We start from the raw sequence: 27242 nt of genomic DNA on the forward strand, positions 1-27242 counted from the left end.
GTATATTAAATTATTATAATTATATTATTTTTGAATTTTATGAATTATATAAAACTATTTTTGGATTACAAATAAATCAACCACAATTTCTCTATATTTTCCAAGTAAAGCTATAGTCTCCGTTGAAGGGCTATTTGGTTGATCAGGGGTTGTTTGGGTTGGATAATAATCACCAACGGGCTTAACTAATAAAAAAAACTCCGAAACCCAAACCCACCCGAGCCCAATTCAAATCCGTTTGTTTGTTGTTTCGGTAAACCCTAACGCTGCTTCCTCTTCTCCCTTCTCTCGTTGTTCCCTTCCCTTTCCTCGATTTGCGTTTTATTTTTTCGGTGGCTCCCCTCGCAGAGCCAAACTCTAACTTCATAGCCAGACCACCTAGTACAAAGCTTCATTCTTTCGAGGTCTCTGACCAATGGCGTCCTACGACTACGACTACGACGACGCACAAGTTGGATACGACGAGTCGTCCGCCACTAACCGCTCATCATCAGCAGCAGGCCAAGACCTACGTTACGACCCGAACTTCGTCCCTGACTCGGTGAAATCATTCGTGGTGCATCTGTACCGCTACATCCGCGAGAAGAATGTGTACGAAATCCACCAGATGTACGAGTCGTCGTTCCAGACACTGTCGGAGCGGCTCTTCAAGGACACTCCGTGGCCGTCCGTGGACGCTGTGGCTCACTACGTCGACAACGACCACGTGTTCTGCCTCCTTTACAGGGAGATGTGGTTCCGGCATCTCTATGCGAGGCTATCGCCGACTCTCAAGCAGAGGATCGATTCCTGGGACAATTACTGCAGTCTCTTCCAGGTGGTGTTGCACGGCGTCGTCAATATGCAATTGCCGAACCAGTGGTTGTGGGACATGGTGGATGAGTTCGTTTATCAGTTCCAGAGTTTCTGTCAGTACAGGGCCAAAATGAAGAACAAGACCGAACAGGAAATTGCGCTTCTTAGGCAGTATGATCAGGTAGATTATTTTTTTTATTATTATTTTTTTACGCTGTTTAATTTTTACTAATAGATTTTATGGAACTGAGTAGGACAGTAGCCTTTTCTGATGTTTTTATTTTGTAATGGTTTGGTCCTGAAAGCTGATGATTTATAAATCATTTTATGTCAGTTGCTATTACGTTAAGAGCTATAGGATAAGCGTAATTGTTCCATTGCAGGCTTGGAATGTGTACGGTGTGCTTAACTTCCTCGAAGCTCTTGTTGAGAAGTCCATGATTATTCAGATCCTCGAGCATGAGAAGGAAGGGCTTGAACAATTTACTGCTACTGATGGGTATGACTATAAAGGTGGAAGTAATGTTTTGAAGGTTCTGGGATATTTCAGTATGGTCGGATTGTTGCGAGTTCACTGCCTTTTAGGTGATTATAGTACTGGTCTGAAACGCTTGCTTCCCATTGATATAAGCCAACAAGGTGTTTACACCATTGTTATTGGAAGCCACATCACAACCATTTATCATTATGGCTTTGCCAATCTTATGTTGAGGAGGTACGTGCTCTTTGTCTCGGTCATTGTGATAATTACCTATATTTTTATGTTTGCATGCCAAGGTACTCAAACTCCTTGTTTATTTTCTCTTTTGTTTTTTATGTGATAATGTTTAACATGTTAATCCTCATAATGAGTTCCTGTCATTTTAGATACTTTAATTTTCGGTTATCTTATTGAATAATATTTTGGTCAAAGTTTATAATCCATCCATGTACTGGTTTTAAAAAATTGTGACTAGCTTTGGCTCTGCCATCTTGTTTAGAGTTGCTTATTCTGAGTAGCCAACAATATACTTTGGACGTCATGTAGTTCTTGTGTTCTGTCTTCATATATTTGCTAGGTGCCTTCTGAAGTTTGCAGTTAGGACTTCAAATAAAAACCTTTGGTCTGCACCAATCTCCATAAACCTCTGGTTGAGTCCTTCATGTGGGAAATGAGTAGAAAATCTTTAGGCGTGTGTGAATTCTTTGAGAATGGATTCTCTTATGAAATTTATTGATTTTGTTATTTTTCCATTGTGTTATATATTCTAGATGTTTAGACTCCTCTTTTGTAGAAGGGATGTGATTGACTCATTGTGGTGAATACAAGTAAAATGTAAAATGCTTTTCTTAAATGGTTTTATGATTTTTGTTGTTATGAGATATCAATCTACTGCTTTTCTGGTAATGTTCTATGTTTCTTTGTTCTTTTACAGATATGTGGATGCCATCCGTGAATTCAATAAGATTCTTTTATACATCTATAAAACCAAACAGTACCATCAGAAATCTCCACAGTATGAGCAGATACTAAAGAAGAATGAACAGATGTATGCTTTGTTGGCAATTTGCCTTTCACTTTGTCCTCAAGTGAAGCTTGTTGAGGAAACTGTAAACTCTCAGTTGCGAGAGAAGTATGGTGAAAAGATGATCAGAATGCAAAGATACGATGATGAGGCATTTGCTATCTATGATGAGCTCTTCTCATATGCATGTCCGAAGTTCATTACACCCACAGCTCCAAATTTTGACGAGCCTCTTGTCAATTACAACCAGGTATGTCAGAGATTTGAATCCAAACTTATTTTCTCGTCATTAACCAGTTAACCATGTAAACATAACAAACGAAAGAATAATTTTACCAAGTTAATTGGACTTTGCAAGGTCACTGAAGCTTGAAAGCTAGCTTTTGTTGGCAGGAATACCTAAGTTTTTTTCAAGTGATTTAGATTTATGTTTGCTTTTTAATTTTTTAATTTTAGCTTTTAAGTTTTAGCTGGAGGAATTATTTGCTAAAACAGTATGCTTCAATGGAGGCTCGCTCTCTCTCCCTTGCTGAATTGATTTTTGTTCTTACAGGATGCCTATAGACTTCAGTTGAAATTGTTTCTGTATGAAGTGAAGCAACAACAACTATTATCAGGGGTGCGGACTTTCTTGAAAGTTTATTCAACCATCTCTCTTGGGAAACTTGCAAATTACATGGAAGTGGATGAGTCAACTTTGAGGTAATTAACGAGGATTTTATTTATACTTGCGGTGCCCATTTTGACTTGTGTATTAAATGACAAATTAGTTTGAGCTTATTTTCTGTTATTATTGACAGGACTATTTTGATGACATACAAGCACAAGACACATGCCGTTGACAGTGATGGAAAAGTTATCTCTAATGCTGATGTAGATTTCTACATTGATGATGTATGTCTATTCGTCTTGTTATGTTGTGGCTAGGCCTTCTGTTTTTGCTAGATGACCTTTCATATATATATATATATGTTTTTTTTTTTTTTTCATGAATGTGTGTAAAATGTCTTCTTGTGCAATATTAAGTATAAAGTAGAATCTAATTCGATGCAAATAACCAATCACAAAAATACTGTTAAAAAGTAGGCATGCAGAATTACATAAATGGAAACTGCAAATTCATTAAAAGAACTTTGAACTTTATGTTGCTGCAAGTGACTCTTTCATTCTGATGCAGGATATAATTGTTGTGGTAGAATCTAAACCAACAAAGCAGTATGGAGATTACTTTTTGCGCCAGATTGTCAAGGTATTTACACTGTTTCTTGTTATACTGTTTCCTTCCATACATGAATTGTTGGTATTCAGTGTTTGATGGGATCTTGATTTTTTCTCTCGACCTTTTCTGATTACAGCTTGAAGGGGTGATCAATGATATGGACAGGATTAAGCTTGAATGAGTTGTCTGTCACTTTCAAGAGTTGGTTTCGCTAAGCTTTTTGCTCTTTTGACGTCTATGACGATGCTTAGATACTCTTTAATTTATCTTCTTCTTTTTTTCTTTTTATTTTTCGGCTTTCGTTTTTTAAGGTTAATTTATCCATTTGTCACATGCCTTGTTTTTTCATTTAGCGGATGTGGTTAGGTCTTTAAATGTAATTTTGACATCTTGCTCTGTCAACTTAAAGGTAAAAGAGAAACCCTCTTCTATGAGGTTTACATACAGGTAGCTTGCAATTTTGGCAATATATTTGTTTGAAACAGTGTATTAAGCATCCAAAATGCCTCGTCTATTTCTCACCTCAAGTTTACTTGAGTTATATGGAGCCATCAGATTAGAACCATAGAGCCTATTGGTTCATGTAGAGCCTCGGGGATTCCATGCTTATTTCGGTATATTGTCTCCATTGCTCGAACGGAATGACTAATGTTTCTACCATCGCTCATAATTGAGGAAACCTTCATTTGGCATTAAACTGATTGTCCATTTCCGCTATCCTTTTGAGTTTGATATAACTAAATCTTTGTCTGCTATGGGAAAAGTGAAAATGAGTGTGAAAACATCATTTCATGGCAATTTCTGGGGTTGAACGAGGACCGTTTCGGCTTGAAAAAGATAAATAAATAAAACTCGTGCTTATGTCGAAAGCTCCTAATAAATAAATAAATAAATAAATAAATAATTATTTATCTCTAATCACGATAGTTTAACATAATTATAATATTTTAACAGTTTAATTAATATTTTTTAGTATAATTATTTAATACAATTAGTTAATAATAAAAAATATATATGTATTTTTTTTATATAAAATTCTTATTTAATTTTTGTTTTGATCGTAGAAAGATTAAGCTGCAATTTTTTTTTTTGGGTTTTAATTACACATTTTTTTGTTAATCTTTTTTTAGTTTTCAAATTACTTTAGTTGTTTAAATTATAACAAGACCAAAATTTCATTCTTTTTTCATTGTTTGAAAAATTTGTTTATTTTATAAATTTGAAATCTATTTATAATGCATTGTCGGCAAGAAAGGCCCCCAAAATTACCTAACATATGTAATTTTGTTTAAATTTTTTATTTTATGAAATATTATAGTTTTGCTTTTTTGGAAATATAGAGACTTTTTTTAGAGATTTATTAATTTCTCTAAAATTTATATTAGAATTAATTAAGCATTTATTTTTCGTAAATATCTCCAATCATTAATTACTTTTTCTTTTGATAAATGATCAAGCTAATTAAATTGGTTTTATTCTCTCACATTCACTATACATTAGACATTCTTACACTAATTTATTTTTCCTGTCGATAAACAAAATTCTTTCTTTCAACCCCAAAAAAAAAAAAAAAAAAACAATATTCTAAATATTTAACTTGTAATTTTTAATGTCAAAAGGAAAAATTATATATAAATTGCATATTTATCTTTTCTTAATAAAAAAATTATTTAGGATCTTTTCAATTATTGCCTAGGCTCTCAAGCACGTTGAGCGGGCCCTCGTATTGCCAAAGCATAGAAAACCATATTTTTGTCTTAAAAAAAAAAATTTAGAGAAATATAAAAGGTTTTACTTTTCATTTAACATATATTCTGATTAGTTAGAGTGAAACACAACAAAACATGTTGCATTTTTATCTATGTGTCTCTCCGCACCATAAGTTAGAAGAATAGTTAAAGATATTATATAATGGTGACAAAAAAAAAAAAAAGAAAAAGAAAAAGAAAGAAAGGTCTTAAATATGTCACTGATGGTGACCTTGAAAAAATTTTCTGAATCCGCCACTATGTTCGCTTGGTGATTTTTTTCCAATCGTATCATTGGATATCTTTGGCTTTCTCTGAACACAGTGAACAAGGAAAGGCTGTTAGGCAATCCTCCAATCTTCCACAGGCACTAAATTCCATCTATCCGTCTTTTTCATGGTATGGAAGTCAAGTATGTACTTGAATGGTAGTTGGGGACTTCAACAGTATGTTGAATGTGAAAATAGTTCTAACCGACTTTCAACGCCACTCTCTGTCTGTCTGTCTGTCTGTCTGTCTCTCTTTCTCTCTATCTCTCTGTTTCCACCACATAGATTAGGATTAGCTAATTTTTTAATGACAATGTTTTTAATACAACTCATTGCTAACTTTGTAATTGTTTAATCTTATCTTTAACACAGGGAGATCAGCTTAGAGATTGTGGATATACGTACTGTCATTCTTCCTCCTTACAAGGTCTCAATCAGAAAAAGCATGCACGCCCACAAAACATATGCCTCTCAATCTCTCTTTATCACAACCAATATCATTTGGCCCCGTCCTCCTCCACCATCTTTCCGTATAGAACACAAGAAATGAGAAGGAAAAAACGCTGAGAGAGTGCTGATCACAAATAATAGATTGCCATATTGGTTATTATTGTTTTATTATTTATAGACCCCGGAAATGATAAGGTGTGGAAGATGTTGCTTGCACAAGTGGATGAGAGGAGTGAACATGTTTGTGAATCTTTGTGGCGTTGCCATGATCATATATTCCCTTTGGCTGCTGAAGAAGTGGGAATTGGGAGTTGCCGTACTGCCTAATGTCTCATACATTCCCAGGCCATGGTATTACACTTTCATCTTTTTTCTTCATTTCTTTGTTCTTCTCAAAATTTTTTCTTTCTTTCATTTTAATTTAGCTACAGAAACATTTTCACTTTGAATGTTCCTTTCCAAGTTGCTTAATGCAACTAGATGCTGATAAATTACAAGTTTACTTCTGTTAAACAGGTTTATATACACATGTTTAGGTGTGGGAATTGCTGTCTGCTTGAGCACGCTATGCGGTCATATGGTTGCTAACTGTATGAATGATTACATCCTTTGCATAGTATCCTACCCTTATAAGCTGATACCATTTAATCATATTACAAATGGAACTTCTAATATCTCTTATCAAAAATTTTGTTTCCTGCATTTTTTTTTTTTTTTTTCCAACCCTTCTGTTTTGAGGTGTTGGGAGGATAAATTTCTATGCAGGTTGGTTTGGGAAGATTTATTTTTTTCATTAAATTATGAGTTAAGCTAAATCCTTAACCAGTTTCTAGTACACATTATCCATTTTTGCTCTCCTTTTAATCGAAGTCGCCTTAGTTGTTACAATTTATTTCAGGATGAACTGGGAAGTGGTATGCTTTCTCAAACTTGTCCCTTAATGGATTTCAATTTAGAAAAAAAAAAAAAAAAAAAATTCAAATATTAAGCTAAACTTGTATACTTTCAACTATTGATTTGCATTGATCATGGATTTCCATAAGTCAGTTCATTTCACTACTATGTCCAAACCCACCCTTAATTTCTATGGAGTTTTCAGATATTAGATTTATTTACCCATAATTCTTGTCTTTGTCGGACTGCTCATGTGACAGCAATTTTCCAAGTACATAGATGAGAACCATGAAGATTTCAGGAGTTTTGTGATGTTCCATCTAATCATGTGTCGCTTGATTGTGATTACAGCTTTGGTACCACAGGTAATGTTAATTTGATTTCCCAAACTGATTGTACTGCAGAACAATGCAATAGAATTCCTCTCGAAAATCACTTCTATCCTATTTGAAATATAAAATGTTGCAGAAGGGTGAAGAATGCAGATAACACAAAAAATTTCACATAGAAAACAATTTTGCATGTAATATATCACCCAGAAACAGAATTAATCTTCTTTGGACTATTTAAAGGTAATGAAAAAGTGGACCCTCAGTTTTTGTTTAAAGGGAAAAAAGCAGGTGATTCATCTTTTACACCATCAAGTTTGGTAGAGAAAAATGGATGAGACTATTAATTGGTGGTATTTTTCATCTTTAGCACAACAGGAATTTTTTTTTTTTTTTTTTTCTTTTTCTGGATCTGAAAGTTGGTGTTATGAATTTTGCAGATAAATGTAATTATTGTAGCAATTATTCTATGGGGAATTGGAACTGCGCCAAGAGCTCACTGCAACTATTCAGCTGTGCCAGACTTCAGGCGATCATTCCTGGTCATACCACATTCGCCAATAACCGGTACATCACCTCTACAATATCAAAATCAACGCCAGAGCTTTTTGTCATATGCTATTGGCGTTCTAAGGACACGATTTTATAGAAGATAAATTATATCTTAAAAAAAGTGTCAATGAGAAAATTGTAATTCTTTTTGTATTTGCATTGTACAAGTGAGTTCTGTAATAAATTGGGTATCCCTTCCTTTCTTTTGTCCTTTATTATTATTATTTTTTTACTTGGCCCTGCGGAGGAGTTGAATGAGATATTGTTTGGGAAGCTGGAAAAATAGCAGTTAGGAAAAAGTTATGTTTTACTTGTAGCCACTTCATATAAAAAAATTTATAATTAATTTATATCTATAATTTTTTGGGGGACAATTGCTTTTCTGCAATGGATATATATATGCGTTGTTTACCAAAATGAAAAGTAATGTGTTTGGAGGATGTAAATTCCAAAGAAAAAACTTCTACAAAGAAACGGCTAAAAGCTCATTGTCTTTTTATATTTGGATACATCATAAGGTAGATACTGCCCGAATCAAAAACCAATAAAGCACTTGTCCATATGGTCCATGTCCAGAAGCAAAGCAACCGTTTTCAAGTTTCAACCAACTTTCAACACGCAGTTGCCGGCGACAGATTATTCTTTCTTTCCTTTCAATCCAACAACCATTTTCAGCCCCAATTGCACATAGACGATTTCTGCAGGTATGGACTCCCGAGATGGCGAATCTGTTTTTGCACACCTTCCACTTGTTCCCGACCCACCAGTTTTTGCGGTAAATCTATTAAAATTGCTCATATTACTCTCTTTATATAGAGCCTTGATATCCTTTGGAGTTAATATGGAGTGTATGCGTACATTTATGCTTGAAACGACAGGTGATGGCAGCTTATGGCAAAGACCCCAGCCCATTAAAGCTGAACTTGGGTATTGGTGTTTATCGTTCGGAGGTGGGTTCATGTCTTTTGTTCTGATTCAACAATCACACCTGCCACTATAAATACACCTAAATCACAAAAGCACGACCCCTATTTTGTAGCTTGCTTTTTGATTGATGATAAGCTCTTGTTTTCTATCGTTCTGGAAATTGTAAATGATCTTGGAAAAGCATAGTTTAGATGATGATGATCTATCTGTTTATTTTTATGCACAAAGTTTTCTTGACTGGACTTGACCGTGTCACTAACAGGACGGAAAACCTTTTGTCTTGAATGTTGTTAGACGAGCCGAGCAGCTTCTGGTTAATGACATGTATGCTGCTTCATCATTGTTGATGTTATTACAACTTTTGTATCTGAATAGGTGCTTAAACAAAAGTTTAATTATGTTCAGGTCTGCTAATAAGGACTATCTTCCTATCACTGGAATAACTGAATTCAATAAATTAAGTGCTAAGCTCATTCTAGCACCAGGTAAAACTCCGAACCTGATCAGCAGCTTATTTCGGCTGTTCAACTTATATAACATTATTATATCTTTTTACTTTTAAGGTGAGTTGGTTGATCTCTATATAAGAGTTTTTTGGTTCTTATTATGCTGCTTGCTAATTTCATTTCCTGGACAATAGCCCTGCCATTAGAGAGAACAGAGTGACTACTGTACAATGTTTGTCTGGCACTGGCTCACTGAGACTTGGAGCTGAGATTTTGGCAAAATTTTACCACCAAGTAAAGACATACTTAAGTTGTCATATTAGTTTTTTCTTCGATTTTAGGAGGTTGCAATTTAATGTTATGTGCACTTTATTGTCAACTTTTCATGCAGCAAACGGTATATATTCCGCAGCCAACCTATGCAAACCATCCAAATTTTTTCTATTCAGTGGGACAAACTGTAAAGACTTACCGCTACTATGATCCAAGGACACATGGACTGGACTTTCAAGGTCTGAAGGATTGTCTATGTATTAAGCCTACTTTATGTAATATTCTTTTGTTTACCATTTCCGTGTACCCTTATTTCTATGCCACGTCTTCTTCAAAGGAATTTTCTACCACTTGTCATAAATACATAAATTTATCCATTAGGGGTATATTTGATTAAAATTATGGCTTGTTTTCTTTCAATGTGACACCGTTACATTTTCAATGAGACAAAATACCGAATGCTTTGGAATGACAGGCCTAGTGGAAGACCTTTGTTCCATGCCATCAGGAGCTGTTGTTCTCTTCCAAGCATGTGGTCATAACCCTACTGGTGTTGACCCAACTATTCAGCAGTGGGAGCAAATAAGACAGCTGGTTAGATCAAGAAAGTTGTTACCGTTCTTTGACTCTGCATATCAGGTGAGCTATTGGTTCCTTTATGCTTAGAGCAGTTTGGATTGAGCGGCTTGCCAAAGAACAAAGTTGAAGTCCCTTATCTTCTGATATTGATAACCTTCATGTCCTCAAATCTGTTTTAGGGTTTAGTTAGTGGAGATCTGGAAGTAGATGCACAATCTGTTCGTTTGTTTGTTGCTGATGGTGGTGAATGCCTGGTGGCTCAGTCATATTCAAAGGTCATGGGAATCTACGCGGAGCGTGTTGGCGCACTCAGCATTGTATGTCACCTAAACCACTTCCACCGCAGCAAATGCCCAATGCTTTATTCTTCATGTTTTTTCCGCTTATTTTATGATCTGCATAAATCCATTTCAGTGCTTATCAGGTGGTTAAGATGTCTAACGTGAAATTTCATTTAGTAGGTTTGCAAGACAGCAGAAGTGGCTAGCAATGTTGAGAGCCAGCTGAAACTTTTGATCAGGGCCATGTATTCTAATCCGCCTATTCATGGGGCTTCCATAGTGGCTGCTATTCTAAAATCTAGGTACTGAAAAAAAGAAAGCCATCTAGGTGCCTTCCTGGTGAAGTAATTGGGTAAAATTTGTATTTTCACATAGCTAGTAACTTGGTATATACTAAGCAGGTTAAGAAGAGTGACAGCAAAAGAAAATATGGTATATTTCAAACGTTATTAATTCTGATATACATAATTCTCTCTTGAGTAAAAGTCCAAACTGGATGAACAAATCATGTGCAATAGTTAATAAGTTTTAACTTACAAATGAATGTACAAAGAAACAAAGTTGAGTCCATTGAATCTCCATCCAGAGAAAGCTTTTGCGAGTTTCAACGTTTTGGTTGGTGCAGCGATATGTACAATGAATGGAGTAGGGAATTGAAGATGATGAATGACCGCCTTACTCGCTTGCGGCAGCAACTCGTTGACGCTTTGAGTGATAGAGGCAAGTCAATCTTGATTAATTTATTGGATTCACCTTCAGATTAGAGTTTGTCTAATTAACAACGCTGGGGGAAATGACACCTGGTTTTGTATGTTGGGTTTGGAATGTTTTATCTTGGTAGTAAATCAATTCCAGATCCCGGGAAAAATGTTTGAAAACGGCCAAGTTGGTGATATAGCATCCAATTCCAATGGCATTTTGTTTGGTTAAGAGTCAGAGAGAGCAATTAATTAATAGTTGTGAATTGGGCAGGTACACCTGGTGATTGGAGTTACATAACGAAGCAGGTTGGCATGTATGCCATCTTAAGCTTAAACCCAGATCAAGTTCAATTCCTGACTAGAAAATACCATATCTACATCTCATCCGACGGGTAACAATCTCTATTTCCACTTGTTTCATTTCAGTGTAGCAAAGTCCTTGTCTTATGCTATCGGTTAGGTGTGGATAAAGTTTTTGCCCCAAAAAAATGATAACATAACATAAAAAAACATCATCAAATGTACACCATAAGCTATATGTTATATCCATAATGCTTTAAACATAATCATCTGATTGCTTTATAAAAGTTGTGCAAGTTTTTGCTCTATAAAACTTCATATATAGTGATTCAAGATTTAAATTTTTTTAAAACATCTTAAAAAAGCTTTTTTTTATAATAGTTAATAAATACTGTTTTATTATCGTTCAAATACCATAATTTTTGGGGAAAAAAAAAAAAAAGAGCTTTTAATCATAAAAAAAGCTTTTGAATAATAATTAGAAAAAAAAAAAAAAAAAACTGTACCAAACCGATAGTAAATGCTGTGCAGCATCTATTTTGGTCTTATTTCTATGTCAAGAATTTACCGACTCATTCTCACACTGTATTGGGCAGGAGGATCAACATGGCGGGTCTGAGCTCTAAGAGAGTGCCTTATTTTGTAGATGCAATTCATGCTGCTGTTACCGGTGGCATCTAAATTAGTTAATCATTCTTAATTTCTTCTCTGCTATATCACACATTCTAGAATTGGTGGATTCTGCTGCATAGATGGTTAATATGAAACATATGCATATTAGCTAGGACAAGAAATTATTATTATTATTATTTTTTCTCATTCCCATAAACCCATACAATCCAATATCTAGAATATCTTTAAATATATAGCCACTTTTACCTATTAATGCTATTTATTTGTAATCCCAAAATCATGAAGAAGAAGAAGAAGAAGAGAGAGTTTTTTTAGCCCAAAAAAAAAACAAAAAGAGCTAGGAGGTAGTTGGATGTAATGGAAGCAGAATTTTCTACCAAATGCAGGCCCATTCACAATATATGATGGTGGATGGCCCTAAGTCCGCATGGAAAAGTGGTGGAGCCCATTACGTATATGCGGAGCCCAGTTCATCTTCAAAATGTGGTTACTTTGAAGATAATCATTGGGTTACGAGCCCAGAGCACAAGGCCACGTGTTCCATCATCGCATCGGCAAAAACATCCAGATAAATATAGTCAGCACAACTCCACCTCGATCCACGTGCCATACCAGCAAGCTGACAACCAGAAAGCTACGGCCACGTGTATCCATGGAATAACCGCTTTCTTTCTACGACCAACCCCTTTTCCCACCAAAATCATTTTCTCATTTTATTAAACAAAAAAGAAAATATTTCGTATTATTTGTTAGAAAAACTTTGTCCAGCTAAGTAGACCGTCCGAATAATTTGATAAACAAATTTCTAAAAAATGTCAAAATAACAAAAAATAAAAATAAATTTGCACTAGGGGAAAAATAAAAAGGATAATTAGGGACAGGTGAAAAATAATAATCCCATATAAGTGGGGCTCACTTAATCATCATACGTCAGCGTTCCAACAGACTCCATCACTCGATGCGTAGGCACGAACTACAACTTCCTTTGTATAAAAAGAGCCGAACGGTCAAACGCACATCCCACGCTCACCATAAACAGAGACAGCAAAATAAAAATAACGGAAAAAAAAAAAAGAAAAAGAAAAGGAAAAGCGTAATTTAAGTAGGGGGGTTAAAGGAATAAAAAACCGTAAAAATGCGCACACAGTTTACAGCTTCTGGTGGTGCCCATAGTTGTTGTTCAGCTGTTTCTTCTTCGTCTTGTTGTTGTATATCTACAGCAGCTGCTGATCGGAGGTTAAACGCTCTGGTTCGTCACCTTGGAATTGAGGATTCGAAATCTGCGATGGCCGATATCTCTGCTAATCCAACTTCTGCTTCCAATGGCGACTCTGTCTTTGCTCACGTTGTTCGTGCCCCTGAGGATCCTATTCTCGGGGTATTTCTTCTTCTCTTCATCTCTTTTCACTTTCGCTTTTTACCTCTTTTATCTTATATACCTTAACACGCTACCTCATATGGTTGCTTGCTCCCGAAATTTTTACTATACGTATTTATATATATATTCTATTATTTTTACTCTTTTTCTTGAATATTTAACTGATTTTAGCTCCGTCTTGGCGTGATTCTCCGAATACGTTTTGATAACGTTACGCGATCTCAGTATAGATTTGCAGAGATGAGGTTTATAGGTTTTGTTGTCTCTCTAGAAAGTTTTATACCTGTTTTGAAATAGGAATTAATTGATGAGGATCGCGATCATTGATGCTAAGCACTCTGTTTAGTTTGCTAACAGCTGAGAAATTGTTTTAGTGGGAGAAAAGGGAGGAAACTTTGTATGTATTTGCTAGTTTGCCCCAAAAAAATAACAAAACGGAAAAAAAGAAAAAAGAAAAAAGAAAAAAAAAAGTGTTTCTGTTGCTGCACTGGATTTCGATGATTGTTAAAAGAATTAAAACTGAGTTTTTCAGCGAGTGTAAATGTTGATTCGTGTAGTCACGCATGTAGCAATTTCTAAAAGGCGGCTGATCGCAAGAGAATAGCATTCTTATTGGTGTAAATATAAATTAGTATTTTGGTTGTTGTAGGTTTTTTTTTTTTTTTTTTTTATATTTTTTATTTCCTTCCGTCTCTAAGCCATTTCCTAACATTTATTTGACTTTCATTATTTTAATTTGAATTTTTGTATTAAATAGGTTACAGTTGCATATAACAAAGATCCAAGCCCAAACAAGTTGAACTTGGGTGTTGGTGCTTATCGTACTGAGGTAAGTGCGTATAAAATCATTGTTGAATTTTTAATTGGAAAGAAGCATGGGTTTGTTAGATTAAATAAAAATGTGTTTGTACATATGTTGTCTTAATAGGAAGGGAAGCCCCTTGTTCTCAACGTAGTTAGGCAAGCAGAACAACAACTTGTTAATGACCCGTAAGTAATATTTATCATATCATTGTCATTTTTATTTCAATCCCGTATGAAAGTTGTTGATCTTTTCCCAAATCTTTACGGATTCCAGTTCGCGTGTCAAGGAATACCTTCCTATTGTTGGACTCGCAGAATTCAACAAATTGAGCGCTAAACTCATCCTTGGTTCCGACAAGTAAGTAAACGAACGCCTTGTCTGATTGATTGAATCCAATGTCAAATGATAATATACTTTTTAGATCATATTAATTATTTAATGGAACAATGTATGATTCACTATGGATTTTTACCAGCTTCTTGTTTTACTTGTTTGATTTAGCCCTGCTATTCAAGAGAATAGAGTTACTACTGTTCAAGGCTTGTCTGGAACTGGATCATTGAGAGTTGGAGGTGAATTTTTAGCAAGACATTATCATGAAGTATGTGTTCACTTGTTGCCTTTCTTCGTCTTTTAACATGGATCATAGTTATATTGTCATTTGACCCTATCTGTTCTTTTTTGTAGCGTACAATTTACATACCCCAGCCAACATGGGGAAACCATCCAAAAGTCTTTACTCTGTCAGGATTATCTGTGAAAACCTACAGATACTATGACCCAGCAACACGTGGACTCAATTTTCAAGGTTTAGTATTATACTGTGCATTTATGAGATTTTTCTTTGGTTTACCTATTTATTATCCATGCATCTAAAAGACAAACTATTCTCAGCTTGATATGATTCGATCATTTGGTTTTTTAAGTCTTTTGATCTCTTAAATCCTTTAATGTGGCTAATAGGTCTCCTTGAGGACCTTGGGTCTGCTCCATCTGGAGCCATCGTTCTGTTACATGCTTGTGCTCATAACCCTACTGGTGTTGATCCAACCCTAGAGCAGTGGGAACATATCAGGAAGCTAGTGCGATCAAAGGCATTATTGCCTTTCTTTGACAGTGCCTATCAGGTAATTTGCATGTGTGCAATAGAGAAACTTGAAGTTCCAATTTCTAGCTTGATAATCTTGTTCTGATGAAAAATTGAAGTCTTTTTCTTGGCATTATAGGGCTTTGCTAGTGGAAGTTTGGATGCAGATGCACAGTCAGTTCGTATATTTGCTGCTGATGGAGGTGAATGCCTTGTAGCTCAGAGTTACGCAAAGAACATGGGACTCTATGGTGAACGTGTTGGTGCCCTAAGCATTGTATGCACTCAACAATATATACTCATTAGTTGTAGCTTATGATTTGTTTTGTAGCTTCTGACCTTTGTCTGTCATAATACTTTAATATAGGTCTGCAAGACAGCAGATGTTGCGAGCAGGGTTGAAAGCCAGCTGAAACTTGTAATCAGACCCATGTATTCAAACCCACCCATTCATGGTGCATCTATTGTTGCTACCATCCTCAAGGACAGGTAATTATTCAAAACTGGTTCACATGTGTGAATATTATTCATCTTTTTTTTTTTTTTTTTTTTTTTTTTTTTTTTTTCGGTTGTTCTTTCTATTTTCAATTTTTAAAAAATTACTATCAAGAACAAAGGTGAATGCTACCAAAACAAAGGTGATAACTGGCTTGATATTGATTATACTATTTCTTGATTTCCGTAAGGAATAGACATTTCAACTCCAACATTATTATTTTATTGATTTTTGTTTGTGGCTCTTATAGCCTTTTACGCTTAATCATTTCCAGGAACTTGTACAATGAATGGACCATTGAGTTGAAAGCAATGGCTGACCGTATTATAAGCATGCGCCAACAGCTTTTTGATGCCTTAAAAACTAGAGGTAAGGAGTTCTACTTGCACTCAAATAGTTTTAGGTTTAGTTTAATTACACGGTCTATCATTCATGGAAACAGTTTTGCTTCTTAGTATTGATATTTTGGCAGCCACTGATGCTTGTACTCTCATTTCATCTGATCTGATAGTGGTATCTTACTGTTGCACTGTGTATATATTGCAGTCTTGACTTTTTTAGTTGGCTTTTGCTTGCATGAACACCCCACTCTGTCTGTATGTGGAAAAACTCTGTTTGCTGTTCAATACAGATGCATTGTTGAATTGTATTTTGCATTCTGCTTCACATTTCACTTTTGCAGGTACACCTGGTGACTGGAGTCACATTATCAAGCAGATCGGAATGTTTACCTTCACTGGATTGAATTCTGACCAGGTTGCCTTCATGACTAAAGAGTACCATATATACATGACATCTGATGGGTAAGTAACTTTATTTCTAACTTACTTTAATATGAAGTAGAATATTTCTATTTGAAGCATTAATCAATGTGAATTTTCTTTCTTTACCGTCTATTTGATTACAAAATCTGAACACATTCAAACAAAAAATATTATTCAGCACTACTCGTACTGGTTATAACCACCAAAAAAAAAAAAAAAAAAAAAAAAAAAAAGCAATATCAACATACAATATTTAATGGGAAGTATTATTATTTGTGCTAGTTGCTAAATTATTTTTTTGTTGTACAACTAGCAGTCATGTGATGTTGAAGTACCTATTTCTTTTTGCTATGTGCAGGAGAATCAGCATGGCTGGTCTGAGCTCCAGGACAGTTCCTCATCTTGCAGATGCAATTCATGCCGCCGTTACTCGTCTCGGCTAACGCTGTCAACAGGCAACAACTCTTCTAGCCAATGTTGAAACTTTTGCCTAAATTTAATGTTGGCTCTTTCGTTTTTGTTCTTTTGTTGTAATAATTTTTACCTCAAGGAGATGAGGTTAAAGGATATTGGAAAAACCATCTCAGAAGATATGCTGTCTGAAAAACCTTGACAAACAATTTTCCCATGTTACAAGTTAAAACTAGGGAAGTACGTACTTCCCCTTTGCGAATCAAAGAAACAAGCTAGTCATTTGCATTTATTAATGGTGCTTAAAATTCTAGTTAATTGTGTGCTATATTTTTTTTGGGAGAAAGTCGGCCTCGTATTGAATTGCTCAAGTAGGATGCTGAAATGAAATGGCTCATGACGGTCCAAGGACCACAACTTGCGTGTACTATAAGGCCAATGATTGCGTATTGAAATTCTTCTTCTTTGTCACTTTTCTGCATATATCCCATATCTATGGCTCTCTTGCTCTGTGAATGTGCAGTTGCTTGCTTCCGGTTATGTAAATGGCGCATATGTAATTTCATACTGACAATTCATGAGACGCGGCATATATTGTTGGAAGAAATAAAATAAAATAAGTCCTTAATTACAAGTACTTAACAGAGAGGATTATTATTATTATTTTTGGTCATCCGAAAAAAATAATGCTGATTGTCATCCCTTGTGAAAGTCATCCATTGTAATGTTTTGTTACTAAAAGATTTATTTTTTCATATTAAATTTTCCATTTAAAAAGCTGAAATAGAATTAAATAGACCAATTAGTATTTATCATAATGATTTCCACTTATGATCACTACCATTGAGAATTTGACTTTTAACTTGGCTTTGACTTCTTATTTTAATTATTTGGTGAATGAGCCTTGACTTTTCGCTTGAGCGTGCCGTGGTTTGTCCAGTAAAACAGAAAAAAACAAACAAACATGGCGCTTTATTTTTACAATTTTCAAACGTCATTGATTTATGTTCACTTAAAGCAAATAATCTTTTATCCAGAAAGCGATTTGTATAGCCAGATTTCGAGTTGTTAAAAAAATAAATAAATAAATAAATAATTATTGTATCTTCGTAAACTGAATTATCATTTCAAGGAAATACATATCCATTTTCCAGAAGCAATTTTCTATAACAGTGATAAGCCCTGTTAAGAAAAAGAGGAAACAGTCAGGCGAGGTGAAGAATAGAACAATTTTCTATTCAATTAATGAACTGGAATACAGCCGCTATAACAACATGAAGATGGAAAAACACCAACAAAAAACAAAAATGGGAAAGAAAGAAGAAGCATACATATATTGATAACAAATATGACAGCAGATAGTTTTAATAATACACTGTCATCTGCAACCTTTCAACAAATAAGACGAGGGACTCGAAAAGCTAACAGAAGTTGATGATTTCCCATGTTCTATTCCTTTCCCAGGAGTCCCACATTCACTGAAGTCAAGGGTACGACGCTCCGTCTGCAAGGAATAGAAAAGGAATCGAATCAGTTGATCACTTGATCTTATGACAATTATAAGTCAACAATAAAAATGGAAAGATTTGATGGAGAAAATTTCACGTGTCTCTGGGTTTGAATTTGCCTATGAAGAACAGATTATGATAAATAAAAATTAAAAAAAAAAAAATTGTGCAAGTTGGTTTTCTTAGATATTCTAGATGTTTACAACCTAAAACCATTTTATACTTAAAAATGAGTCCACAACTTATATAATATGGTGATCTTCTTTAAGTGCTGATGGTTTGACTCGCATAACCATCACCTAGACACTTGTACCGCAAAGGAAATTACAAAACATTTGCACAGTTGAGTAAAATCTATTAAAGTTTTTCTCTAGCAATAACCAAAAAATAAATAATGTTCACAAGGTAGTTTATATCATACCAAAATATTTTGTGGCAAATGGGAATGGCTCTGAAGCTGGTTTGGTCGTACATGATTGTTCTCCTGATCCCGTCTCTCATGGCTTGTACGTCTTTGGAACAATGTTTCAGGCGTTTCATCTCCCAATATCTCCTGAGCATTGGCATATGCAGCAGCAGTTTGCTCACTTACCTGTTTCATCAACCCAATGGCATCATAGCTTCTATTACCTGGGCTCATAAAATAGCCAAAATCCTGGACAGATTTCAAATTTGATTAGAAACATAAAACGCATCTAGCATATAATGTAAGATTTTGCATCTTTAGAACTTCAATTACCTCTATAGTTATCTCGGTGTCAATCCTCGGGCAAGGTAAGAAAGAGTTGATAAACCAAGGAGACTTCCATGCTGAAGGGGATTCGATACTTCTTTTGAACGGAGTACTCCCAAACCTATAACAAAGATGATAAACCAAGTAACATATTAGAAAATTAAGGTAAATGATTTTTAGAACTTTCTCCAGAACCACAAGAAATTATCTGGGGATCCTAAGTTCCAACATTAGACTGGCCAGAGAGAAAAAGCAGGGGGATCAAATAGAACATGCTAGGAGAAACAACGATGCGTTATGTTTTTCTTGTTTCTTGAAGAAAGAAAAAGGAAACAAAAGGAATACAAAAGAAATACAGACCATGAATAAAATATAGAGTAAGCAATAAAAATAACAAATGAAGGAATCTTACATGCTAATAGTTTCAGTTGTGGCATCACTACCAGCATTACAACCCATCATCTCTGGGAGGATCAGTGAAGAATCAGATCGTACACATGTCTCCGCAACTGAACAACTTACAAGCTTCTTCCCACTTATAGAAGGGGAGCAGACAGATGCACATTGTCTCTCAGCTGAGGTTTGGCCAACGCATTGATTTGATGTAGGTTCAGAGCTTTTGTGGTACTGATTCCTTGGAGTTTTCATGCCTGAGCCCAATGCTCTTTCAGCTTTAAGATTAACTTGATCAGGTGAATATAATAGAAGATCATTGATGTTATGTTCGACAAGAATTTCAGAAGGCATTTCTTCCTGACAAAAATAAAAAGAGAGGTTTGATTAACTAAAAAGGTTATATCAACCTACCTGGGATATTTGCTTTACCCCATATAAGTTTGAACACTGATGCCAAATTAGCAATAACAATATAAAGTCAGCAATTTCAGTCCCAACTAAAATTATACACGATGATCTCCCAACTAAACTTATATACGATGATCTCCCAACTAAAATTATATATGATGATCTGAAATAGAAGAAACTAAAAGAGGAACTCACTATTTCGGAAGTAGGACCAGCATCAATCTTGGTCTTAGCATCAACATCAACAACTCCATGCTTTGTCTTTTCCTGGGATTCACTATCTTCAACATCTTTCTCTGGGATACTACCATCAGAAATTTCAGTACTATCACTCCCTTTTTTCAATCTCTCTGGAGTGAGATGACCCTGGTTTTCTTTATCGGCAGCAGAGGCTGCAGAGTTCCTAGTATTCCCATCTTGACAACAAGATGGAGAAACGGAAGGTGCTTTATGACTCCCACTGTCATCAAACATGACATCCAAACGAGAAAAATCTCTCATCAAACTAGAGGTAACATGAGTATCTAGCTTTTTGTCACATCTTCTGTCTGACAATGGTGAGAATAACTCCCGGTGTCGTTTCTTCAAAATGGTTGGTGTACCTGTAAAAGTTTTAGCAGCACTTTTCAGCACAGCATCAGGGCTATTATCTCGAGTTGGAGAATCCCATAACCTAAATGGAGTAAGACAGTTCATGGAAGACATCATCAGCTGGCGGATACCAAGGGGACTATATTCTTGCTGCATATCGCTACTAGATTGTACAAGATCACAGCTAAAAAATGGAACATCCAAACTAGGAAAACGAGGAGGTTCATAGCACAGAGCTCCTGTATCTTTCTGTTCCCTGAGCTCGTCTGGTCTTCTATCCATGGGACATGTCTGTGTGTCTGATCTTGAACTAAATGTATTTACAGGTACTAATTTAGAAGAATCCTTCAATGTGTCCGATTGCTCGTGGAGTCCTATTGCATCTGTACCATCATTGCAAGGAGAATTGGCACAGTCATTGGCAAAAACAAAGCCATCATCGGAACTAATGATATACTCATATTCTTGTGTTCCAAATAAATGATTCGATTCACCACCAAATATAAGTGGACGATCATTAGCAGAAATCACAGTGGGATGAAATGTTTGAGAGCATGAAGTTCCCGTCGCATTAGAGTTTGAAGGACAATACAATTGTGTAGCTGCAGTCCCACTGGCTTCGGACATAGGAATGTTTGATGAGTGACTAAGTAATGAACCTGTGCATCCACCCAAACCAACAAAGTCTGAACCTTTTGCCAGAGTTTTTGAGGAAAAGCATCTATTATTCATTGCTTCTGAAAATAACACAGTGCAACACTCATCATCAGATATCAGCATGTGTGCTGGTTTATTAGAACTCAAGGGCATAGTCCCCATGGAAGTAGAAACACTTAACCCTTCAGAAGTTTGAAATTGAACATTCTCCCCTTGTCTTACATCAGAACCTAAACAGTGTGTTGGAATTCCTGACCGTTCACATGCCAATTCTAGTGAAGAAATATTAGGTAACTCATCTAAATTGAACTGGATATCCCCACTGATAGATGTTTCAGCATCATGTGGGAAACCCTGCTCAAGAAATTTGGCAGCTGAACCTATTTCTGGAGATATTTCTGGAACAGAAAAGGCAGAACCTTCTACTGATGGATAATATGGTACAGAACAAGATGCTGAACTGGGGTTTGGATCCTTTCCTAGACCAGAATTGTTAGTCCCCTGAAATTCCTTTCTTGTACATAGCACCACACTGGCCATGTCATTTGAAGAAGGAAATCGACCAGAAAATGTTGAATCCTGACTGCATTCTGAAATTTCCTCTGCCTCAGTCCCTTTATGACCACTATCATCTCCACTGCTCTGCATTCTCGAAGAAGATGAAACCATAGGTTGGTTTTGATGTCCAACATGAGGCAGGCCCTGGAACTGTGCAAGTAAACCTGACTTCAAATAAGAATCCAATTTCTTTTTCACAGAACTGTTCCAATGATTTTTTATAGAATTGTCTGTCCTGTTTACAAGAAGAGCACAAACATACTTCAAGATGGTTATGAACAGTAAGTATAATATGACAGCAGCAATAACATTAGTCACGGATTATGAATAAATGGAGATCAAATATAGCACTGTCTGTTCCAATGATAATTTTGCAGCATTTGTTGCCTGTTTACAAGAAAAAGCACAGATATATTTTAAGATGATTATGGAAGGTGTTGATAAACAGCTGTAGACAAAAAGGAGATACAACAGTTGTAATGGCACAGCCTCAGAAGATGAATCAAGAAAAGAAGAGATCGACTATAAAGAACCATTAAATCAAAAACAACAAAAGAAAATGATTGCCTCTTCAATGCAAACTAACCTTCCTGGCAAAAACTTTGTTAGCTCTGCCCATTTGTTCCCATAAATCTGATGAGCACGAATTAAAGCCAACTCTTCTTCTTGGGTCCATGCTTCTTTGTTTATAGCAGGATTAAGATGATTATGCCACCTAGAATAAGTTTCAGCATTTATGAGTGGAAAAATCTGTGAAAATCAAATTAAGACAGAGAAGTATAGTGTGTGTATGCATGCGCGTGTGTGTGTTGGTAAAGTTACTACAGCATCCTCCACAAAAGATTAGCATGCAGCAACTCATGGACTTTTCAAGATTGACAAGATTTTATCGAGGCACATCCATATAATGATGGTGATAATAAATACATTAATAATAACCAAAAAAAAAAAAAAATGGTATTAGTAGTAATAATATAATAGTACTTTCGTTATTTCTATAGACAACCACAACATTAAAAAGGATGAAGATGAGGATGACAAATAGCAGTAGCAATGAAATGGAAAAAAAAAAGTAATTTCATCCATTCACAAAAAATTAAACAACCATACCTTTCCCGACATTGCTTACCAATACGTCCAGGTAAATGCTGAGAAATTGTGGACCACTTTTTTGGCCCATATTTGTTCACCAATTCAATAATTATCTCATCCTCCTATTTACATTGTTAAAGAAGCGACAAGGTAATATTAGATTCCATAAAAAGATTATTCATATGGTCCAACTCTGTGGAGACACACTGGCTACCACAATGGAAATGGGCATAAAACACAAGATATAGCTAATAGGGATTACCTCTTTAGACCAGGGACCTTTGACAAGCTCTGGATTCAAGACCTTCTGCCATCTATGGAGGCATTGTACGTCAGTACGATCCTTGAAACACTCCGCTACAAAAAGCCAATTTTTACAGTTAAATGAAGCGTAATGGATTGAACAGTGTGAAAAACAAAAATAGACCAGTTAAGGGATTTGAGATAGGTTGCGATAATGAAATGTAAAAATCACAGCAGCCAAAAAATAATAACATATCATCCTTGGTAAGTGAATAACTTGTACAGCTTAGTGCCTTCAAAAGGATCCACTTTACAATTTTCATCCATAAAAAGAGGGCAAAAGATATATTGTGCTCATTTCCAAATGCAAAGGGTGATTAACTCTACAAAGAGAAGAGAAAACTGAAACATAAATGAGGTTGATTCAAGCTGAAGTTATGATAATTAATTTTCAGATATCAAACATCAAAAGTCAAATTTAAATAACCATTTGTATCCAAAAGTCATTATGTGGCTTTAAACAGAGTAACAGTTTTAGCATTTTTAGCAATCCAACAACTAGATATTAAATTCATAACAGTGGTTACTCCTCTCATTTATAGAAGCACACCATGCTTTTTACCAATTTAAATTTTGTCTAACCCTCTCCTAGACCTAAAGTTACAGATATTAGATGTTTGATCAATCTAAATCAACAACTGAGCAATACAGAATTCCAATGGAAAGACCAACAATACAACAAATAATTTAGATAATCCAGAAAAATATTGTGCAAAAGAAGAAATTAAAAATAAAGAACAAGCTTAAGCATAATACCTATTTTTTTCCAGTTCTTTCCTTTAAACCGCTGAACAGCCCTTCGCAAGACCTCATCCTGAATGCATGTAAAAACCATGAGATGAACTTTTAAATGGAAATAAAAATGCGGGAAAAGGAACAGCCATTGACTAAAAATAGTTAAAAGATTATTCTTGAAACATGGTATATTGGGCACATTCACAAGTCATTGCATCAACTAAATATGCTACTAAGATTTTATATCTTTTTATTATTGGAGCTCCTCTAAAATTCACCTCTTCAGGTGTCCATTGTCCTTTAGTAGAACGCCTTGTAGGCCCACTGGTCCTCCTACAAAAGAGTTGCATAATATTAGATAATACCCAGTTTCAACATAGCTGCTATTTTCTCAATCAAAGCAAATACAGCCATACTAAAGTTAAAGCAAATGATTTTATTCTTTGTTTACTTTTTTTTTTTTTTATTTACTCATTTAGTTATTTTTGAGTGAGAGAGAGAGAGAGAGAGAGTAAAGAAGTGCATTACAACATCCAAGGAGCAAAGAACCCAAGGATTTAGAATTAAAAGCTACACAATATCCAAAAAAAAATTAGTTTAAAAAAGTAATCAACATGAAGTTAATCTTTCATTGAGAATAAATTTGACACCAAAGTTCAGCTAAATTTGTTCTTTATATGTATTGTTTTTTCTTTATCACTCATTCAACAATTAAGAGAAAAAAGACAATTTATAAAGAAAAGGCTGCTAAGAACAGATAAAACATTCTAATCAACATAGTATTGTCTAACTAAAAATGAACAGTAAACAGCTAAGGCAACTTATTGTGCTTATCCATCACCATCTATTAGGCAAAATTTTCCAACAAATTGAGAACAGAAAGAAGGAGTAAATAATGAAAATTTGACAAGACAACCAAAGAGCTAAGTTCTAAATGCGTTTACAAAGCTTACCCATGTAGAGCTCGAATTTTCTGAAAACCATCACCAAGACCATCTGAAGGAGTAGAAATTGACCTGTCACCTTCCATAGTTTTTCAACAGAAAAATAAAGCTGCATACCCCAATCCCCACTCGACAACAATTAGCTCCACTGTATATCTTCCAAATCATTATAATCTCCTTAAGAATTGGTGATAGCAACCGTTTCGCAAGACAGCCCCACGGACTAGAAAAGAAGCACAGATAAAGTTAAAAATAATGCTAATAATTGATAATGGAAATCAAATATCAGCAAGAGGTCCATAGTGTACAAAATCATGGACAAAAAATTTTAACAATAGATTGAGCATATATGTGCATGTCTGTATATAAAGGTCCAAAAGGAAAAAATTCTAAATGAAATTCCAGAACAACATTTAAGAGCTCCTTAACATGTTAGTCAACCTGAACTCAAAGATCTATAGGATATCTGTGTACAAAATCATGGACAAAAAATTTTAACAATAGATTGAGCATCTATGTGCATGTCTGTATATAAAGGTCCAAAAGGAAAAAATTCTAAATGAAATTCCAGAACAACATTTAAGAGCTCCTTAACATGTTAGTCAACCTGAACTCAAAGATCTATAGGATATCTGACTTATATATGACATTTTTTATTTATTCGTTTATTTTCTTTTGGGTGTATGAAAAAGGCATTTTTAGCTGATCTGGTGGCATTTTAGGACCTTTGGAAGAAGGGAAAAAAAACCTTGAAAATTCAGCTAAATTATTTCAAAAGTTAATTCTTTACCCGTAGAGTCTAAACTAATTTAAATTTACAACCAAAAATCCATAGATTCAAAAACAAATTGATTAGTAAAGTAGGATGGACTCAGTGGTCTACACAATATGCCCCAATAGGCCATTCCACAACATGGTAAAAATTAAACCCCAATTGCCATACAAAACTTAAAAATAGAATAATTATGCCCTTAAGCAACCAAATTCAAAACAATCACCTATACAGGATGTGCCTATCTACTTCAAGGCGCAGCTAATTTAAAATAAAGCAAGTCACTACTCAAAATTCAAACTAAATATATATATATATATATATATATATATATACACATACATATATATTCACTAATTCTTAAAAATTAACCAAAATTTGAACCTTGAGGGTAGCAGAATAAAAACGATTGCAAAATTTTACAGTTCGAATTCCAAAACAAATCCAAAAAACAATACAACGATTTAAACACGATCGAATCCGAAGAACAAAGAAATCGAACAGAAAAAGGCCGGAAAATCAAACTGCTCAACAATCGAACTACTTGTCAAGATCCAAGCGTCATATTTCAAATTCATTAAACTGAAAAAAAAAAAAAAAAAAAAAAAGGAAAAAAAAATTTAATACTAACGGAAGTGAGCTTCGAGGAGTGGCATGCAGAAAATCCAAAGAGAGAGAAAGTCGATGCTGCGATCGGGACTGTTCACAGTTCGAAGATTCAAAAATGATAAAAATGTCGGAGAGAGAGAGAGAGAGAGAGAGATCTGCAAACGCAAAGCAAAAGTAGAGAGAGAGTTTGGTGAAGAGAAGGTAAACGGTCCGGAGCTCTATTCAAAATTAAAGGGGCGGACTACGGAGATTCAAATCAAACCCTATGGAGGCGTTAAACATCGAACACGTTTGGTATGCCAGTGGTCTAGATTTTGACACGTTGGATTGTCGGCCATCCATTTTATGACATTTAGTTGCTGATCTTTTTCAAAAAGTTTAACGTTCATGTTATATTTCCTACGTACTTGCGAAAACAATTTATATATTATTATTTCCTACGTTTTTATTCTTTATTTTTTTTCCGAGAATATGACAAATTAACATGTCTTTAAAAAATAAAAAAAAATAAAAAAAGGGAAAAACAAAAGTGGAAATTATAGACATACCCCTTTATTTATAAATTTTACTGTGTATGCCTTTGAAATTTTGAAAAATAATAAAATCCTCCTTTTCAATTTCGGTACGTTATTATTTTTTTAAAACTTAAACATGTAATAAATATAGTAGGGTTGAAATTCCTATAATAATAATAATAATACAAATTATATATTTTAATCGTAATTTCTTTTAGCTACCAAACAATCAAATTAATTTAATAAATAAATATTTATCTTCTCCAATTGGATGAGTGATCTCCGCCATTCTTCTATAATTTCCTTTTTGTATTTTATCTTTTATTTTATCTTTCTTATTTTCTTATTCTTGCTAAACGACAAACAAAATATAATCATCCATAAACAATACAAATACCAAATTTTGAAATTTGAGTAAATAAAAAAAGTTGCTTAAAGTAGGTAAACTGCTTTACTATCGAATTCGGATCCAACTAAGAATGATAACCTTCTCACAACATGAAGAGGAAAAAAATAAATAAATAAATAAAATCCATCATCAGCTATCCATGATTTAAATGTGGAATTAAATAATTAAAT

General features: G+C 34.7%; 5 protein-coding genes across 7 annotated transcripts; 4 read left to right on the forward strand and 1 right to left on the reverse strand.

Annotated features, from left to right (window-relative positions):
* Positions 1–261: 261 nt before the first annotated feature.
* LOC107420660 (uncharacterized) lies at positions 262–3963 on the forward strand. The gene is made up of 7 exons (XM_048475523.2): positions 262–976; positions 1179–1510; positions 2211–2550; positions 2854–3002; positions 3101–3194; positions 3478–3549; positions 3656–3963. The coding sequence occupies exons 1-7, from the start codon at positions 416–418 to the stop codon at positions 3698–3700; spliced, it is 1593 nt and encodes a 530-aa protein (XP_048331480.2). The 5' UTR covers positions 262–415; the 3' UTR covers positions 3701–3963.
* Positions 3964–5789: 1826 nt separating this feature from the next.
* LOC107420695 (tetraspanin-19-like) lies at positions 5790–8447 on the forward strand. 2 transcript variants are annotated; one of them, XM_060817143.1, is made up of 6 exons: positions 5790–6337; positions 6503–6602; positions 6820–6900; positions 7141–7245; positions 7650–7776; positions 8284–8447. In XM_060817143.1, exons 1-6 carry the CDS (start codon positions 6174–6176, stop codon positions 8307–8309), a joined length of 603 nt encoding a protein of 200 aa, XP_060673126.1. In that variant the 5' UTR covers positions 5790–6173; the 3' UTR covers positions 8310–8447. The 2 variants fall into 2 exon arrangements, with proteins under 2 accessions (XP_060673126.1, XP_048331379.2); XM_048475422.2 differs by lacking the exon at positions 8284–8447 and having other exon boundaries at positions 5792–6337; positions 7650–7964.
* A 20-nt stretch (positions 8448–8467) lies between these two features.
* Positions 8468–12157, forward strand: LOC107420694 (aspartate aminotransferase, cytoplasmic-like). Its single transcript, XM_060817144.1, has 12 exons — positions 8468–8536; positions 8640–8711; positions 8951–9012; positions 9094–9173; positions 9325–9428; positions 9526–9646; positions 9883–10046; positions 10166–10303; positions 10448–10569; positions 10893–10987; positions 11240–11360; positions 11865–12157. The coding sequence occupies exons 1-12, from the start codon at positions 8468–8470 to the stop codon at positions 11947–11949; spliced, it is 1233 nt and encodes a 410-aa protein (XP_060673127.1). The 3' UTR covers positions 11950–12157.
* Positions 12158–12912: 755 nt separating this feature from the next.
* LOC107420693 (aspartate aminotransferase, cytoplasmic) lies at positions 12913–17134 on the forward strand. The gene is made up of 12 exons (XM_016029716.4): positions 12913–13279; positions 14037–14108; positions 14208–14269; positions 14358–14441; positions 14586–14685; positions 14772–14892; positions 15048–15211; positions 15311–15448; positions 15539–15660; positions 15942–16036; positions 16350–16470; positions 16790–17134. The coding sequence occupies exons 1-12, from the start codon at positions 13037–13039 to the stop codon at positions 16872–16874; spliced, it is 1407 nt and encodes a 468-aa protein (XP_015885202.3). The 5' UTR covers positions 12913–13036; the 3' UTR covers positions 16875–17134.
* A 789-nt stretch (positions 17135–17923) lies between these two features.
* LOC107420692 (transcription factor MYB3R-1) lies at positions 17924–26447 on the reverse strand. 2 transcript variants are annotated; one of them, XM_048475429.2, is made up of 13 exons: positions 26171–26447; positions 24777–24990; positions 24102–24156; positions 23845–23902; positions 23048–23142; positions 22804–22907; positions 22280–22408; positions 20083–21928; positions 19496–19836; positions 19090–19204; positions 18772–19005; positions 18174–18346; positions 17924–18024 (listed from the first exon to the last, which is right to left on the reverse strand). In XM_048475429.2, exons 2-12 carry the CDS (start codon positions 24851–24853, stop codon positions 18221–18223), a joined length of 3180 nt encoding a protein of 1059 aa, XP_048331386.2. In that variant the 5' UTR covers positions 24854–24990; positions 26171–26447; the 3' UTR covers positions 17924–18024; positions 18174–18220. The 2 variants fall into 2 exon arrangements, with proteins under 2 accessions (XP_048331386.2, XP_015885201.3); XM_016029715.4 differs by lacking the exon at positions 17924–18024 and having other exon boundaries at positions 18058–18346; positions 26171–26446.
* Positions 26448–27242: the final 795 nt, after the last annotated feature.

The sequence above is a fragment of the Ziziphus jujuba genome, chromosome 5, assembly GCF_031755915.1.
Source record: "Ziziphus jujuba cultivar Dongzao chromosome 5, ASM3175591v1".
In the NCBI taxonomy this organism is placed as follows: Eukaryota; Viridiplantae; Streptophyta; class Magnoliopsida; order Rosales; family Rhamnaceae; genus Ziziphus; species Ziziphus jujuba.